This window comes from Columba livia, chromosome 1 (genome assembly GCF_036013475.1).
Source record: "Columba livia isolate bColLiv1 breed racing homer chromosome 1, bColLiv1.pat.W.v2, whole genome shotgun sequence".
Taxonomy (NCBI): Eukaryota; Metazoa; Chordata; class Aves; order Columbiformes; family Columbidae; genus Columba; species Columba livia.
The window spans coordinates 209,794,098-209,813,066 of NC_088602.1; the positions used below are offsets into that span (position 1 = coordinate 209,794,098).

General features: G+C 43.6%; 1 protein-coding gene across 1 annotated transcript in view; it reads left to right on the plus strand.

Annotated features, from left to right (window-relative positions):
- The window catches only part of EXOC4 (exocyst complex component 4), a 427,343-nt gene that overhangs the window by 291,752 nt on the left and 116,622 nt on the right, over positions 1-18,969 (plus strand). The window contains exon 11 of the mRNA XM_005504316.3: positions 14,604-14,823. Within this exon, the coding sequence (XP_005504373.2) occupies positions 14,604-14,823 (220 nt within the window). The remainder of the gene's footprint in view (positions 1-14,603; positions 14,824-18,969) is intronic.

Sequence of the window (18,969 nt, forward strand, 5' to 3'; positions counted from 1 at the left end):
GGGATCCCGTTATGTTTTCTGTAAGTTACTTGCACGCATGGTAAGAAAATACCATCTATTTGCATAATCTGATCCCTTAATGGATAAATGTCAGGAGCTGAATTAGCTATGGTAACCGAAATCTCCTTGGAGGTCCCTGTGGGTCAGATGGACGACTACCAGAGGTTCTAGAGCATCTTTTTACTGGAGGTCAGTATATTATTTCTCTCCCTGGGGCTCTCAAACCAACGTCTTTCCCCACTTCTCAATCCCCTTTGCAGAGCAACAAGTGTTCATTACAACAGGCTGATAAGCAACAAGAATCTTCAAAGGAAGCTTCATATTTACTTACTCGTTGCTCCTAATTTTGACATGGCCCCAGGCTTATCGGGTTTTCCTCAGAAGAGGGAAAGAAGAGGCAGAGATGGGCTTACTGCAGAATATAGTTACTCCCTAGTCAGTAAGGAACTGAAACATTTAGAAAATATGACGACATACTTAATGACTGTGGCTTTTTCCTCAAACCAGGACTGGAAAATTGTGGTCAAATGTTTTCCTGATTTATTGAGGAACTTTTTGGGGTTGTTTGGGTATATGTTATGTTCTCGCTTCTAGGCCTGTTGCTCATGTATGTGCTGTTCCCAGGTGTTCAGCAACGGCTGCTCTTTACTTCTGTTTCCTTAGAAAATTCCCCTCTTTTACTTGCACTCATATTCTATGGGGTGTGAGTCGACTTTCACCACTGGTGAATTTGGCTCTTCCTGAAACACAGAGCAGTTTCCTTAATTAACCCATTGTTGGCCCATCCAGATTCTGAAGTTGGGCGATAAGGAAGATGGAATTTATCTCAAATCTATGTTCTTCTCCTCCATCTGATGTGTTTCAGGACCGTATCTTTGACAGCATTGGGTACAGGGCTAAAAGGTGGAAAGGAGGTTTAAGTGATGAACTTGCTGTTGACTGGGATAGAGATACGTCATGCTCTGCCACAGATTTCTGGGGTAACGGTGTCTTATTTCTGACTGTAAAATGGAAGAGGTCTAGAGGTGTGAAGAGAGCAGCAATATCCATGAAACTGCATTTCCCAAATACTTGCAAGGACACAGGGCAGTGGAATGTGACCATCCTACAACTGGTGGTTGAACTGGACCTCCTGGCCCTTTTTCCACATTTATTAAAAGGAAAACCAACTGCTGCAGAGAGGACAAGCCGGCATCACTCATCAGCCCTTCACTGTAGACGCCACAGTGTTGCGATGCCTAAGGTAGGTGTCCATGGCAGGACATCTAAACTTGGCCCTACATTCTTCTGGAGGCAGCGGCTCCATCAAGCCCCAATACTCTGGGACATCCCCAGACGGACCCTGGAGTTACCATCTCTTAGATGGGTGTTTTCATTTGACTCAATGTATTTTTTGAAATAACCCATAATTTAACTGACTTGTCCTACCCTCATCCACATACCGGCGACTAATCAGTCACTCGAATGCTAATGAAAGATCACACCATCTGTCTGCTTATTTAATGGAGTGTCGGCACATGGCAAATAGGAAGTAATTGGATTGACAGACACAGAGCCAGTAGTTAGACCGTTTTGTATCAGATTGGGAAAAGCAGAGGAGCGGAGAGGTATAGCAAAGTTAATCCGATCGTGTCTGCTATTGTAAGCTCACAAAACTCACCTCTTAGAAACCGCTGGATGGAGTCATTCCTCGCTGCCGTCAGCTCCAAAGCCACCCTTGCATTCGTATTACAAACCGTTATAATGCAATCTAATATAAAAAAAATCAGTTTGCATAAAGATGATGCCCATTTATAAAGCTGTCACCACAGCTACTCTATTAATAGAGCCATTTTAAAGATTTATAGTCAGCATATGTTACTTTTTACAGGGGCCAGATTGAGAGCCGTGGGGTTTGAGCACGAAGAATGTGCCACCAGATCAGATTTTAAAATAATATGAATAATAAGGTAATTTTTATGAAGCTGTTGTGCTGAGTAGAGAATGTGAAGTTGGGGAGGGGTTATCATTACATTTCAGTGGTGGTCAACAAACTGAATGTGATACGGCATTAAAGGAAATAGGATTTAATAATTCGAAAAGCCGAAGTTAGTGAACTCCATATTTCAGATCACTTTGTGTAATAGGATGATATTATATGATGGTTTCATTAACATCTTTATAGATGGATGATGCTGAAGTGTTTTTTAATGTAACCCTACAGTATTTCTATGCAATAGGCAGGAATTAATTTAGAATTGACTGTCAAGATCGTTTAAAATTATAATGCTTTTTAAGCGTGACAGCATGTATTTTCTACCTTGCCCAATACCGACCCCATCAGTAGTAGTGAAATTGTGTTACGTGTAGCATCATGGAAAGTAAAGCATTACCTTTACTTTTATAGTAAGCTTGAAAGAGAAGAAGCGATGGGATCCTACAGGTTTGACTTCATCTCATGGTCAGAGCTGGGCAGAAAGTGCCTCGAAACGTACACGTGCCCTGGGTTCACATCAAATAAATACATCGCCCAGCTTCTAGAGAGAGATTGATTGACCAGGGTTAGTACATTTATCTTCTGGCTTCTGCGGGATTGGATTTAAATTACAAGTGGATAGACAGCGGGTAATTTAGTTCGGTGGTCATTTTGGATTATCGTCTCCATCGTGAAGCAATCTTGTAACTTGGAGGCAACTGGCAGGTTTTGCTCAACATCGGGCCAGTTTGGGACTAGAAGCTTTTTACAGTTTCTTCTTCCCTCGATGTGCACAGTTGGGGTTTGTTGGCATTTTAATGCTACCGTACCCTTCTGCAGTATTGAGGATCTCTTGCTTTGCAAACATTAATTGCTTGTTGCAATAATAGGGAAACTGAGGCTCTTTATACCCAAACAACTCCGAAAAGTTCCTCAATAAATTAGGGAAATATTTGACCACACGTTTTCTGCTTGCAGGTTCACATTGTAAAGAACCTGTACTTTGCTCAAAAGGATTAAAAGGAGGTTCAGGGCATATAGAGAATAAAGCCACTTTATATTTGTTCTCAAAATGAACTCGGAGCCCTCATACCGTAGTTGGGAGTCTGTAGGGGGCGAAAACCCGTCTCTTAACAAATACGCTGTGGGGGGGCTTTAGGATCTGAACAAAGCTCTGGTTGTTCAGATTTGATCTAAAAGACCCCGGTGAAGATGTGGATCAAAGTGAATTCATTTGCTGTAGGGGGATGAAAGGGCAACGCCAAGGGATGGCTCTTGCCAAGAGCCACAGACCATACGTTGCTGTTACATCCCATACTGCACTATAGGCACTGAAGCCGCCATTCTCCACTTTACACTCTCAGGGAGAAGGTGTGAATATATATTATAGATCTCTTTGATGAGATGTATGACTTGCATAATAAATAAATTGCTCCAAAGCCTCAGATCCCTCTGGTATTTTTGTGGGCTCGGAGCTCAGAAGGAAATGAAGATGCCAAACAATGGCTGCATTTTGGTGGTAGAAGACAGGCAAGTTTTCTCTTTATTGTTAGTTAGCATTGCATTCTCATGCTTGTTACATGCTTCTAATGCTTAAAATGTGCTCTTTGGGGTGTGTTTTGGGTTGATGTTGAGAGTCACGTCAGAATTCCGCTGTGTCCCTGCCGTGTTTTCAGCCATCATTAGGGTTCTTGCTTGCTGTTTGTTGCGAATAATCAGAATGTGAAGCAACAATTCTGCCTCAGTAATAAAAAGTGATGCGGTGAGAAGCAAACGAGGGCGATATTACTAATCACTTTTTAAGCCCCGTCGCAGAGAGGCAGCGTGAGTGGAAAAAAGGGGATGGAAAGGGATCAAGGAGCATCAGCATCAGGAACAGGATGAGGTGAGGAAAGGACCGAAAGTGAATCCTGTACCTGGATGTACATGTGCAACAAAAAATGACGATGATTTGGTACCTACCAGCTCTGTGTTCCTGGCCCTTTCTGGATGTCAGGTAAACCATGGATCACACGTAAAGGTCCAGGTTACAACAGGGATAAGGGCACGTCCAACCACTTACCGCAGCTCGGCTGATAAGCCGTAACTCAACTTTGGAGATCACCTCTCCATACGACACAGAGATGCCACCTTGATCTGAAGTGGACCAGTTGCATCGTAGAATCATTTTGGCTGGAAAAGACCCTCAAGATCATCAAGTCCAACTATAACTCACCCCTGGCACTGCCCCATGTCCTGAGAACCTCATGTCCGTCTGTCCAACCCTCCAGGGCTGGTGACTCCAGCACTGCCCTGGGCAGCCTGTTCCAGTGCCCCACTGCCCTTTGGGGAAGAAATTGTTCCCCAGATCCAATCTCAACCTCTCCTTGTGCAACTTGAGGCCGTTTCCTCTCATCCTGGCGCTTGTTCCTGGGGAGAAGAGACCAACCCCCTCCATGCTCCAACCTCCTTTTGCGTAGTTGTAGAAATCCCCAAACCTCCACCAGCAACTGCAGACACAGCTCCCGCTCATGTTGCTTTCCCTGTAGCACTCGTGATTTGTATTTCGGGTGCGTCCTCATTAACAGAACGAGCTGCTGTGATTCACGCTTGAGTTACTCTTCTTTTTTTGTGCCTTCAAAGAGAAGCAGCTGCACCACATCTGCTCGCAGAGGGAGCTGCTCCCGAGTCTTCCAGACATATAAATGCTATATGTACATTTGCGGCGCTGGTAATTGCTCCGTTTCATCTGCAGAAAGGGAAATAACATCTTTGCATGAGTGGTGTCTAGGGGTGGAAGAGGAATAAAGTTAGATTTTTGCTGCTGTAGACTCATAGGCTAGTGGATTGCTTTTTAACTGTGTAGGCTAATGCCTTTACAAATTTAGAACTAGGCTCAAAACCTACCCATTTTCTATTTCTTAAGTAACGTGGCCGCGTTGTGGTGGTCTGTACAGTAAATTTTGCCATGTTTTGTCCAGGACTGTGACGTCGATATGCTTTTGATAGCCTTCATTTCACAGTAACAACTCCAAGTTATGCTGCATTGTTCCTTTGAAACCCAGTTTCTCCGGGAGGGTCACAAAACTCCAGGTTGTTCCTCTCTCAGATTTACCATTTTTGGTGATTAGCTGAGGTTGGGCAGCGGATGGAAATGCAGCTGATTCCTCGAGCTCATTTGTGCCCTCAAAGAGATGAGAAGACAGAGACCACGAGATGTGACCATCATTCCAACCACCGCACCAGAAACCTTCCATTGCCTTGGTCTTGGTGATGTTTGCAATGCATTAATTACCCTGTGCCAGCTTCATCAAGGAAATAATTACTCCTGTAGATGACATTTACCTCTGACAAGATGAAAATGAAAAGCGAGGACAAGGTTTTGCAGCTGTACTTCCACATCACCTCTACTCAGCTGGGTTGGAGTAGAAGGATTCATGCCCACGCGGTTGGTATTTATGAAGATTCGGCTACAACAGCAACGCCAAAAGCAAATTAAAGCAGTTTTGAGGCCACGAGGAAGGGAATGGGAATGTGGGGTGCTATTCAAATTACGCATCTGGAAAGGTTATAATTAGGATGGTAAAATTTCCCTCCAAGGTTTGACCTCCTCAAGAAAAATCCATCGCGGTTCTGTTGACGTTCTCATGGTTCCAGCCCAATGAGAAGCATCTGAGCTGTAGGGTATGAGATACGCATTTCGATACATTATGAAGCTTTAGATCTAATTAGTTCTGGCTCCTCATCTTGTCATCCAAATCCCAGCCAATATTCCTCTGTGGAGACATCAGTTGCACCAAGTCAGAAAGTTGTGTAGGTGATAGCTGAGCATTAAATATACAATATTTTTAGCACGAGATGATAGCTAAATTATAATTCAACTTTTTTCTGAGTGTGTGTGGCATTTGTAGCAGCTCGGAGGCAACAAAATCCTTAGTTTTTATTTACACCTGCCTGGAAAGGAGGTATTTCTTACCTCAGTCGCATGGATGAGCAGCTAGAAATAATCTTTAAAGCTTGTATTTTTTAGCTACTGTTAAAATAAAGAAGTTGTGGACTATTTCATCTCCAACACTAAAGGTGTCAGCTCAGTGGGGACATGCTCGGGAGCCTTTACATTAAGCAAAAAGCTCTATCAAGTAGTGGAGCTTTCTTTGCTCAGGGATTTCTCTGCGTATAGGGGAGGGACTGAAGTGATGGGGACTAATGGTGTAATCGGCCCCTTTGCCCCAAACAGCCCATCAAACTCACCTTGGTGGTGCAGTTAAAACTTAATATTTTACTGAAAAATGCCCCAAATTCGGTGCTTTCTGTTAAGGGTAATCATTTGCCATAGCCGTTACCTTCCTGGATCTTTTCTATGCTATATAATATTTCAAAATAGCAGAAAATTAATGCTATTTGTCTCATATTTGCTGCGGGGTTTTTTCTGGGTTTGTTAAGATTTTAAATGCACTTAGCGTGGCTGAATCTCTATTGAGTGTCCCAGAGCTGTTTACACTGTTTTAATGATAACTATAATTTTATTCACATTTTGGGTGACCTAGAGAAGAGCTTAAACCTTTAGTCGTGCTGTTGTCCCCTGCATACAGCTCCCTTTGGACTTGCTTCGTACGGAAGCATCTCTATTATCTTGTGTGTAGCCGCAATATTTATCAGCAGCATGTTCCTCAGTGAAATAACTAGGATAGGATAGGATAGGATAGGATAGGATAGGATAGGATAGGATAGGATAGGATAGGATAGCATAGCATAGGATAGCATAGCATAGCATAGCATAGCATAGCATAGAATAGAATAGAATAGAATAGAATAGAATAGAATAGAATAGAATAGAATAGAATAGAATAGAATAGAATAGAATAGAATAGAATAGAATAGGAATGGAACGGAACAGGAACAGGAACGGAACGGAACAGAAAGAACAGAACAGAACAGAACAGAACAGAACAGAACAGAACAGAACAGAACAGAACAGAACAGAATAGAATAGAATAGAATAGAATAGAATAGAATAGAATAGAATAGAATAGAATAGAATAGAATAGAATAGAATCCTGATAAGGTAACAAAATAATTATCTGTGGTCAAGTTTTTTATGCAAAACAGTGTGTTTTCTATTACTTTAGTACCTATTTGATTGATTGTCAGTAACAATCAATCTCTGGTCTATGTGCTGCAGTGATTTTTTTTAAATTTGATTTTATTTGTTGTATTTGATATGTGTGTAATGGTTAATTTTTTTTGGTATGGGAGCATCAGTAGGTCTCACTTTGACAGAGAGGGAGGAATGAGAGGATGGACTAGACTGTGGGATGGTTGAGAAGTAGGTTTTATTCCAAGTAGATTGTTAAGTGAGCTGAATATACTGAAATAATTGCTCAAGAGCAGCAGTACCACTTTGGTTGCACATAGTTACTGAAATCGCCTCTTTGCTGGGCAGCGTTATCGCAAGGGTGGTAAATTATGGATCAGAGCTGTATCTTCTTGGTTATCAAAGAGCTTGGCAGGAGAACATCATCTTGCTGTCCTTTCTGAGCCTGCACCTCGAAGCCAATGGTTTTGGGCCCTGCAGGCCAAGAAAGCGCTTGAGGTGCTGGAGCGAGTTGAGAGAAGGGAACGGAGCTGGTGGAGGGGCTGGAGAAGGAGGTTGAGGTTGGATGTGGGGAACAATTTCTTCCCCAAAGGGCTGTGGGGCATTGGAACAGGCTGCCCAGGGCAGTGCTGGAGTCACCAGCCCTGGAGAGTTGGACAGACGGACATGAGGTTCTCAGGGACATGGGGTAGAGATCGACTTGGCAGTGTTGGGTTATAGTTGGATTCAATAATCTTGAAGGTCTTTTCCAACCAAAATGAATCTATGATTCTGTTGACCCTCTCCCAAAACAGCCACTGTTGGGCTGGGCTTTCTGGATGGGGAATGAACAACCGGGGATCTTCCAGCTTTCTCTCTTAGTTTGAATGTGTCTTCAAACCTTCAAGAACCTGTAGTCTTGGATATTTTAGCTCTAATTGCACCAAGTCTGAACAAGCGGTTCGGCATTTTCCATTCTGTCGGTAATCAGTATCCAGTTCAAAGAATTTCTGATATTTGCTCAGTATTTCCATATTTTGTGTAAGCTCAGCAAAAGCTTCATTCCAGGTATTTGGGTGGTTTATGACTGAGATAGAGGAAAAAGAGCAGTTTAGGATCATACACAAATGAACCAAGCTGAAATGTAAATTTGGGCTGAATGTCTGTAACAATTTTCTTAATAAGCTTTCGGAATATTTTAATTTTTTGCTGTCAGTTCGTTTTTTTGAGGAGGGAATTTCAGACAGTATTATCATCATCATTAAAAAAGGAGTGGTTAATGTTCTGCACTTTCAATGACATGTCTTCAGCTCCATTTAATGATCTTTTTGAAGACATATGATAACAAGAAGACAGAAGAAAGCCTAGGGAAGGTGAGAGCTGTAGCTTTCTAAATCAATCATATATCTTTTTACAATTTATGTTCTTTATTGCATATTTTACGCCTAGCTAAGACAGTCCTCATAGCCAATTAAGTTGTGAATTAGAATGAATTAAATTTTATGAAATGGTTTGCTTTTTTTTTCCTTTTTTTTTAAATCCAAATGACTGTCATTTTTAAAAAGAGACTTCGTGTTACTGAAGGTGCTTTTCTGTTTAAGAGGAATGCTTAATTGCAGCCGCAAATCACCCCAAATGCTTTCACGGGAGGAGAAAAAAAGTGAAAAAATGTGCATCATTTTGAAAATGCAGATTCTGAATTCAGGATAAGATGCAGATGTCTATATTTTATTTTGTTTTCCATTTGATCTCTTCAAGAAGTTCATCCTGGCCAGATATCTCATAAAATTATCCTTCAGAGCAGCAACTTCCCTACAAGCCTTTTTAGTATTGTGAGTCATTCCCCACAATATTTCACAGAATCCCAGAATGTCAGGGATTGGAAGGGCCCTGGAAAGCTCATCCAGTGCAATCCCCCCATGGAGCAGGAACACCCAGATGAGGTTACACAGGAAGGTGTCCAGGCGGGTTGGAATGTCTGCACAGAAGGAGACTCCACAACCTCCCTGGGCAGCCTGGGCCAGGCTCTGCCACCCTCACCAGGAACAAGTTTCTTCTCAAATTTAAGTGGAACCTCCTGTGTTGCCGTTTGTACCCATTACCCCTTGTCCTGTCACTGGTTGTCACCGAGAAGAGCCTGGCTCCATCCTCCTGACACTCCCCCTTTCCATATTGATCCCCATGAATGAGGTCCCCCCTCAGTCTCCTCTTCTCCAGCTCCAGAGCCCCAGCTCCCTCAGCCTTTCCTCACACGGGAGATGCTCCACTCCCTTCAGCATCTTGGTGGCTGCGCTGGACTCTCTCCAGCAGTTCCCTGTCCTGCTGGAACTGAGGGGCCACAGCTGGACACAATATTCCAGGTGTGGTCTCCCCAGGGCAGAGCAGAGGGGCAGGAGAACCTCTCTGACCTACTGACCACCCCCTTCTAACCCACCCCAGGTACCATTGGCTTCCTGGCCACAAGGGCCCAGTGCTGGCTCATGGTCACCCTGCTGTCCCCAGGACCCCCAGGTCCCTTTCCCCTACGCTGCTCTCTAATAAGTCATTTCCGAACTTACAGTTTACAGTGATTCTTATCCAAAATCTGGTTACACACCTCATTCTGCATTTTTTTAGTCAGAGAAAGCGTTTTCTGCATTTTGCAGGTGTGCCATACGCAGTTGATTATGTTAAATAAGTGTAATTTTGCAGCACCGAGGGAATTTTCTATCCACGTGGTTCATTCTCTCACACGTAGAGAATCCACCCCACGGCATGTTAACCTTGGTAGATTTTCCTTCAGCTTTTGCGTGGCGGTGAGAGGTGGTTTTAAATGCGGTTGTTGATGCCATTTCAGAAACTCTACTGAATTACACCTGAATGGTTCTTTTTCCAGTAGAATAATCAGGGCAAATGGGAAGGGAATCGAAGCTGTTCCTCCAAGGCCCTTCTTTGCGATCCCATCTTGCAGTGACCTATATCTCGAATTTCACTGTTTGGAGAGTAAAAAGAAAATAGGAGGGTATAAAAGGGCTCGGTGACACAGCCTTTCACCATCATGATGGGTTTTCACTGAGGTTTTTTTGGCCATTTGGATTTATGCGTATGCAGGTACGTCTGAAACCCATTTAAAGAATCAGGGCCAGACCTTCCCTGGTGCTCCGCGTTATTCAAATGCCAAGAAGTTTTCTCCACTTTGATTTTCACACCTTTTCTATGAGTGTGTCATTGCCTAAAATGTGATTTCTTACCGTGTTCACACACAGCCATAAATGTTCATCTCTGGGATAGCCACAGGTCAAATTGCTTTTTTTGACATCTTAATAGTTACATGGATAGTTCGTATGACTAAAATTGGAACATTTGTGGAAAGTACTCGTGGAGGTTTTTTTTAGATGCTGTTGAACGTTTTTTCTTTATAAAGACTGAATTATGTGTGAATAAGTATTTGAAATTTGAATAAATAAATAGCACAGTATGTGATTGTGAATGTATCTGTATGTTTCTGCCAAGTAGAAAATAGAAAATACCTGTTAGGTCTTTAATGCCACCCAATACTTCTTATTTCTAAAACTTCATTTTCAGTTCCTTGTCATTTGGCTCCTCTTTCATTGCCAACCGAGGCTAAATATTGTTTTAGAAAAACGTGTCTGAAATGCTTGTTCTTTCTGAGAATGAGGAGAAGAAACACATCGTACATGTTGGCAAATTCGTGTGACCTTTTCTTTGGCTGGGAATTTGCATCTTCACATTTCGCAGTGAGAAGAGCTGTTGTGTGAAGGGTGCGCCTTTTGCCATTCCCCTGAAAATACCCCAACATTTGCATTACTTTTACATCTTTGAAGAAATTAAGTCCTCAGACTCTCTGAAGAGGCTTCTGGTTGGTAGAAGTTGAAGTTCCTGGTGGGCACAATTCTGCCCATAGCGATCCAGGAGCAAGCAAAGGACAAGAACGCTGCAAAGGTGCCAAGGACTCCACTCATGATGGGTTTTGGGCTTCCATACCTGTTGGGTTCCATCTGCCTGGAGGAGGACGCTTCCTGAGAGAAGCACCAAGAAGTGCGGAGAAATGTAAAACAAACGAGATTGGGAACCAAGGAGGATCAGAGAACCAGTGGCCAAATTCCCACAAACAGGAGCCATAAGAAGAAAGGAGAAGGCAGGAAGAAGGAATCTTGGAAGCAGTGCTGATGGCCCCTTTGTGGGAGAAGCATCTCACTTGGTGTCACAGTGACTCACGCAGGTGACAATTGGCTGCTGGTGCACGTTACTCCAGTCATGCTGCAGAGCGTTGCGAAGTCCCAGAGCTGTGACATTTGCTGTGCGAGCGCCAACCATCCTGTTCTGAGGACAAGACAAGGATCTGCTGATGAGAGCAATAGTGTGTCAATGTGTAATTAAAAATGATGCTGCAACGTCTTGTAGAGCAAGCCAAACTAAGGTGACACAAGTGACTCCAATTCTTGCTTTTCCAAACTTAGAAGTGTTTGACTTTCATAGACTCATAGAAACATTTTTGATTGGAAAAGACTCTCAAGATCATTGAGTCCAACAATTAACCCACCCCTGGCACTGCCCCATGTCCCTGAGAACCTCATGTCTGTCTGTCCAACCCTCCAGGGATGGTGACTCCAGCACTGCCCTGGGCAGCCTGTTCCAGTGCCCAACAGCCCTTTGGGGAAGGAATTGTTCCCCACATCCAACCTCAACCTCCCCTGGCGCAACTTGAGGCCGTTTCTTTATGTCCCTGTCTCCCCTCAGCTCCTGTTCTCCAGCTGAACCCCCAGCTCCCTCAGCCGCTCCATCACACTTGTGCTCCAGCCCCTTAGATTAATCTGTTCTTACTGGCATCCTGAATAATCCTCCCGATACAGAACACGTAGGGTGCATCACTGTTGCAACGTAACGTGCTCGAAGGATTCTTGGTGCAAATCTGTTGTACCTCTTTATCTGAAACCTGGTGATGCTTGGGCACCTTGGTCATCTGCTCCATGAGGTTTTCCTCTTGGTGGGGTGAAGGTTGGAGCTACACGGTGGCTGCCTCAGGTGCTCGTTTTGCAGAGCAGATGTGGGACTTATTGGTGAAGATACAGTGGTCCTTGAACCTCAGCAGATCACGGAAAACCGGATCCCAGTTGTCCTTGTTTCAGGTTGCACTAAGCGGTAATGTATTATACCATTGTAATATCAAATTTCTGAACTCTTAGGGCTGTTCCCTACTCAAAGAGATGCTCTGACATCCATCCTACACTTTTCTTTACTTCTTTTCCTTTGGTAGAGATCTTTTGATTAAATGAACACTTCAGAAATGGTCCGTTTTTCATAACCATTATCATTTAATCAAGCTATCTGTGAACATTCAAACTTGAGGTCTCTCATCCATATCCTCTAGTCCTCCATGCCTTGCACAGTTTCATTCTTAATAACTTTTTCCTGCTTAAATCTGCTTTCCTAAGCCCTTGACCATTTGTTCTTCATCACAAGTGTTGCTGAGCACTCATAATGACTTGCAGAGTCCTTGCTCTGTGCAGCTTTCTTGTAATCTGATTACTTTATGGTTTGTATCAAGTAAAATTGCGGTACATTTTTGATCCTTACCAGTATTAATTGAACCACTGTTGCCTTGTCTATGCCAAGAAATTAAAGCCTATTAGAACACATCAACCACCAGGACTCAATTCTCTAATGAAGGTTTGCTGGAGATTAAGTTGTGGGTCTTTTGGAGGGATCTGAAATGGTGATTAATGCCAGGTACAGGGAATCAAAACTCCTTGATTACCCCTTTCGCCAGCGCTGACCTTTCCTACAGCCTCACACAAGTAATTTAGTCGCTGGTTTAGGAAACACTTAGAAACTCCATCAAGCTATTGTGGGATAAGCAGTTGCCGTAGGTCAGCACATCTGAGCCTTAATAGTTAATGTGTCTGTTCTGCCTCTAAAAGTTTTCTTCCATTTCTGTTGGTTTAGTCATTTTTAAGCGTGTGTTGGATTTTATTAAGTTTAATAGTCGTTCCCTTCACTTCACTGGAAGTTGCTCGTTTCAAAGCTGCTGTGCCTCTCCTTTCCCACCTGGAAGAAGTGCCGTGGTATTTCGCTGCATGGTGCAGGTATTTTAAGAGTTAATTCACATGTTCTTTTGAGAGTTCTATCTGTCACGAGCGCCGTGTAAATAAACTTAGAAAGAAAGAGTGGAGAACACTGCAGATTTATTGGCAGACATGAAGAGAGACAGTAAGTTAGTTTAATAAGGTCCCATCAACCTTGACAACGTTCCCTTAAGGACGTCGGTGGTTGTCACTCCAAGCTGGTGACATTAGGTCTGTGATTTCAGAGGTAAGCTGGGTGGTGGTCTCTCTGCTCTCTTCCCACATGACTCTGATGTTTCTCTGTTTGGTAAAACCGATTCACGTTATCGATCCGTGAAAGCCAGGGAATAAAACTGCCATCCCTTGCACTTCTCACCATGCAGCGTCTCTCTTTGGAGACGTAATCTGCAAATTTAAGCGTGAACGGGTCTCCCTGTGGAAGCAATAACTGGATCAGCCCAAATGTGTCACTCTAGACTGACGGAGTCAACATCACAGAGGCTTTAGGGAGCAAATTGTTGAGATTTGAATGAAATCATGCTGCCAAAATTGACAGGAGCTGCTCAGTCAGTTATCCGAAAGGGGCTGAAAATTACGGACACTTAAGCAAACCTCATTGAAGTGTTTTGGCAAATGTTTAGTGGTGAGCACCTCTGATAGACGCTGACCATGCTGACCTGGTAGAGGTGCCTCAGCTGGAAAAAACAACGTATTTTCTAGTGAAGAAGAGATGGATTTCAGGGTGCAGAGGGTGTATTGGGATATCCAAGGCTGAACACTTGCTTCTGCTGCCGCTGTGTGAAATTTATCCCTTTTGGACAGCATGTCTCAATCCATTATGACTCCTGATACTCAATTCCTAATCATTTTGATACATCCCATTTTGAAAGCAAGCGTAATTTCTAGAAGAAACTCCTATGTGTTGAACAGATGGTATCACTGAGCTAAAGATACTTTGCAGGAGGAGATGGCAAGTGTTTTGTGTTAAAACATTCCCAGAATGGGCATGCTGTTCTCCGTATGCAGGAATGGGATCCTAGCATGAAACAATAGCACATAATAAAAATATAGTATAATACAGACATACATAATGCAGTATGGTATCAGCATCATGCATATGCATTGCTTTTTTTCAGTTATATCTCTGGACTTTAGGCTGAAATATGTTTCTGTTCAGTTTGGGGATGGGAAACTCACCTGTGGGAATCGAGCGGCCAATACCAAAAAGAAGTTTGTCTTTTCAAAGGCATTTCTGCCATCCTGGATATTTTTCGTGGGGGTTTTATTTTTAAAAAGACACATTTACAGCATGTCTCAAATAGAGCGGTCAGTGATTTTTGGACTGATAAACGCAAATTGTTCCCAGGTTGTGAATTTTCACCAGTTCCCATTTTGTCTGTTCTTCAGCTGTTGAGTCTTCTTCTCACCAGCTGTTGGCATTTTAAGTTTTGGAGTTTTGAATGCTACCTTATAGACCTTTTCTACTCGTTGTGGTTTCACTGCATTGCATCCTTCCCCTCCTGTTTTCCAGATTTATCCAGGAGATCGAGCACGCCATGGAGCTTGGCCCGACCAAGCAGTGTCCGCTCCGCGAGTTCCTCACCATGTACATCAAGAACATCTTCCTCAATCAGGTCCTGGCTGAGATCAATAAAGAGATCGAAGGTGTCACAAAGGCATCTGATCCCCTGAAGATATTGGCTAATGCAGATACCATGAAGATCCTTGGTGTGCAGCGGCCTCTTCTGCAGGTAGGAGCTGAGTGAAGTGCAGTGTGTCACTCGTTGTCCATGTCTAGCCATGACCTGGCTGTACATCCACTGAGGAAAGACATGGACCTGCTTGAGCGGGTCCAGAGGAGGCCATGAAGATGATCTGAAGGCTGGAACAGCTCTGCTGGGAGGACAGGCTGAGAGAGTTGGGGTGTTCAGCTGGAGAAGAGAAGCTCCAGAGGGACCTTAGAGCAGCCTCCAGTACTGAAAGGTGACCTGCAGGAGAGATGGGAAGGAGTTTTTACAAGGGCATGTAGTGATAGGATAAGGATGGCTTGAAACTGAAAGAGATTTAGATTAGATATTAAGAAGAAATGCTTTATTGTGAGGGTGGTGAGACACTGGAACAGGCTGCCCGGAGAAGCTGTGGGTGCCCCATCCTAGAAGTGTTCAAGGCCGGGTTGGACGGGGCTCTGAGCAACCTGGCCTGGTGGAAGGTGTCCCTGTCCATGGCAGGGGGTTGGAACTCAATGATCTCTTCCAACCCAAACCATTCTATGATTCTGTGACCAAATATTTGTCTCAAGGTTGAGTGTGTAACTGTGATCTATTCCAGTGTCACTGCTGGTGTAGTCTTTCCTCTGCCTGTCTCTGTATGCAGGTTGGTAGGCGTACGTACATTAAGTGCTCTTATGTTTTGCTTGTGCAAGAGGAGGGTGGTGAAATGCTGGCCCAGGTTGCTCAGAGAGGTGGTGGATGAACCATCCCTGGAGACATCCCAGGCCAGGCTGGACGGGGCTCTGAGCAACCTGAGCTGCTGAAGATGTCCCTGCTCATGGCAGGGGTGGCACTGGGGGACCTTTGAAGGTGCCTTCGAACCCAGACTATTACAGAATCACAGAGTGGTTTGGGTTGAAGGGACCTCTGGAGATCATCCAGTCCAACCCACCTGCTAATGCAGGGTCACCAGAGCAGATCACACAGGAAGGTGTCCAGGCGGGTTCGAATGTCTCAGAGAAGGAGACTCCACAACCTCTCTGGGCAGCCTGGGCCAGGCTCTGGCACCTCAAAGGGAAGAAGTTTCTCCTCATGTTCAGATGGAGCCTCCTGTGCTTCAGTCTGTGCCCGTTGCCCCTCATCCTGTCGTTGGGCACCACTGAACAGAGTCTGGTCCATCCTCTGACACCCACCCTGCAGATACTTATAACCATTGATGAGATCCCCTCTCAGCTTCTCAGCTTCTCTTCTCCAGCTGAACAGCCCCAGCTCTCTCAGTCTCTCCTCATCACAAAGATGCTCCAGACCCTCATCCTCTTGACAGCTCTCCCCTGGACTCCCACCAGTAATTCCTTGTCCTTCTTAAACTGGGGAGCTATTCTGTAATTCTATATGTCTCTTGTTAAATGTATCAAGCCACCAGCAATCTTCACATCTTGCTGGGCACATGCCATTATTAAAGCACCTTGTAACCACTGTGACAAATCATTACCAGCTTTCTTAAACCCCTCGCATAGAAGTTTATTTTCAAGATTTTCAATGTGTGCCAACCTTAGAAGTTCTGGGGACACTTGCAAATCACGGAGCCGTGCGATGGGACTAAATACATGTACCAAACTACCAGGAGGAGCAGAGATGAGGTTCACTGCCACCAAAGTGCGGCATGTTTGTGATCAATGTGCTGCTATATTGCTTCCCCAGCCAGATAAGAGAGATTTGGCTTTATAGTTAGAGCATTTATAGGAGAAGTCTCTTTTGAAACAGCTTTTTCAAGCTCTAATGTGGAGTAGTAATAATAGTAACAAGCACAGTTCTCATCCCAACTGCCTGAGTAATAGGACAGTATGGAAGCCCCCCAAAAATTCTGAATTATACGCGTCTCGTGGAATTGAAAGGAATGAACTGACCCCCAGCTCTGACTCTTGCTGTGATTTGGGTCAAGCCCTTTTAATCCTTTTAAATTATTCCCTCTTATATCTAAAATCGACTCCTCAGGGGTGAATAATGTTTGCAAAGCTCTTAGGAAGTAGCATGCGTCTCCCCAGGTTTATACGGCTGCTTTCTATCTTAGTTTATAACTGTAAAACATGTATATTATAATGCTATATAGTAATAGTAATAACTGTCATTATTTTGGGGGAAAATCACTAGAATTTTTGCACATATTAATGGTCACTAATGCTGTTCCTGTCCGGGCGCAATGGCTATGAGATGGTTCTTTCAGAGGCAAACTGAAATTAGATCCCAACAGATTTTTCAGAAGTTTTTGAGGGGGATGGTTTCCTCAGAAGGTGGGGAAAAAGTTTCTTTACGTGGTTTAGAAAATCTCCATGAGTCAAAATGACGTTTTGCAGCAGCGCAGCGTCCCTGATCTGCTTCTTTCCAGCCTTCTCAGGACGTTATCAAAACCAAACTGTGGAAGAGTACAACCCATTGTAAATAATGACCAAAATAAACATCATTTCAGCCTCAATCACAGAATCGACTGGGTTGGAAAAGACCTCAGAGATCATCAAGTCCAACCCTTGGTCCAACTCCAGTCCGTTTACTAGATCATGGCACTAAGTGCCACGTCCAATCTCAGTTTCAAAACCTCCAGGGCCGGTGAGTCCAGCACCTCCCTGGGCAGCCATTCCAATGCCTGACCACTCTCTCTGCAAAGAATTGCTTTCTCATCTCCAGCCTCAATTTCCCCTGGCAGAGTTGAAGCCCATGGCCCCTTGTCCTATTGCTGATGCCTGGGAGAAGAGACCAATCCCCACCTGGCTAGAACTGCCCTTCAGGTAGTTCTAGAGAGTGCTGAGCTCACCTCTAAGCCTCCTCTTCTCCAGACTAAACAAGCCCAGCTCCCTCAGCCTCTCCCCATAGGTCTGGTGTTCAATATTTCACCCTCAATCTCACATAAGGTGAGAGCAAGGAGTTACCTCTGGATATCTCATTTTGAGCCCTCTCGTGAGCTGAAGGTGGTTTTGATGGCATTTGTCTTGTGTTTTTACCCTCGGTGTTGCAGAATTAGTGCCGATCAGGTGTAAGGTGTAATAGTAAAAATGCAGCAGGAACAATCATGAAACAAGAGCAGAAATGCCGGTAATTCCTCAGCATTGTGACTGCCGAGGAAAAAAGAAGTACACCAAATCCATGACATATGTAGAAGTCTTCCAAGACTTGATATTCAGAACAGGGTTAAAAACCAAAAGAATCAGGGCAGCTTTGGCTTCTGCAACAGGAAATCCATCTGAAGATTGAAATCATGAGTTACAATAGAAGGCAAAATTCTACTTATTCATGGTCTGAGGAATCCGTTCAAGATATTATTTGGAGTTTGTTTTGAAAGATCTGGAAATAAATAGGTATATTCTGCGTCAGATTTTGAAGTATTTCTCTTTTGTTTTCTGTCATGAGAATTAAGCTCAGTGAGAAGCCAAACTCAACCTACGCAGGCATCTGACCTTATCGAGAGCTGAAAATACTTTATGGTAACATTAACACACAAACTTTGGAGCAGGACCGTGGAGGTTGTTAACCTTACAGATTTCTTTTAGATTCTTAACGCAATGATGTATTTTTGTGGGTTGCGGCTTCATTTGTAACCATGAAAATGTGTTCTATAATATCAATATATTTTCTTACAGTTCATTTGGGGTCGAAGACTCTCGGCCAATTCCTATAATTTGTTTCTCATGATGGATGGAAATAATTTTGAACTGGAATTATTCTTGGTCAAAATGTACATGGTCAGAAGGTTTGCCCATTCCCGACATTATAGAAGGGTAATTTTGTGAAAGAGAAGACAAATTGCTGCCTCTTCGAACCAAGTGATCCAAATAGCTCCCTAAAATAATTTTATTGATTTTACATTAAAATAAATTGACGGTGCTGGAGCCTGAAATTTTTGCCCTCATCACCTCGTGGGTATGATGAAAATATAGTGTATAGTGGGAATGAGCCTTGTGCTCTCCAAGCAACATCGTTCGTGGTTCAACCATCCCACTCTTTCCTATCCCCAAGATCTTTCTGAAGCTCCTGTGATAGGGGCTGGCACTGTGATTTGAACAGTTTTATCAGTTCCCACCGCCCAGGCTGATAACAGCTGCTTTTTGATAACTATCAGCACGTGTTTGAACTGAATTAGCTTGTAGATAAGAGGTTTTCGAGCATCCTGTGCCGTTGTGTCCTCACAGGTGAATC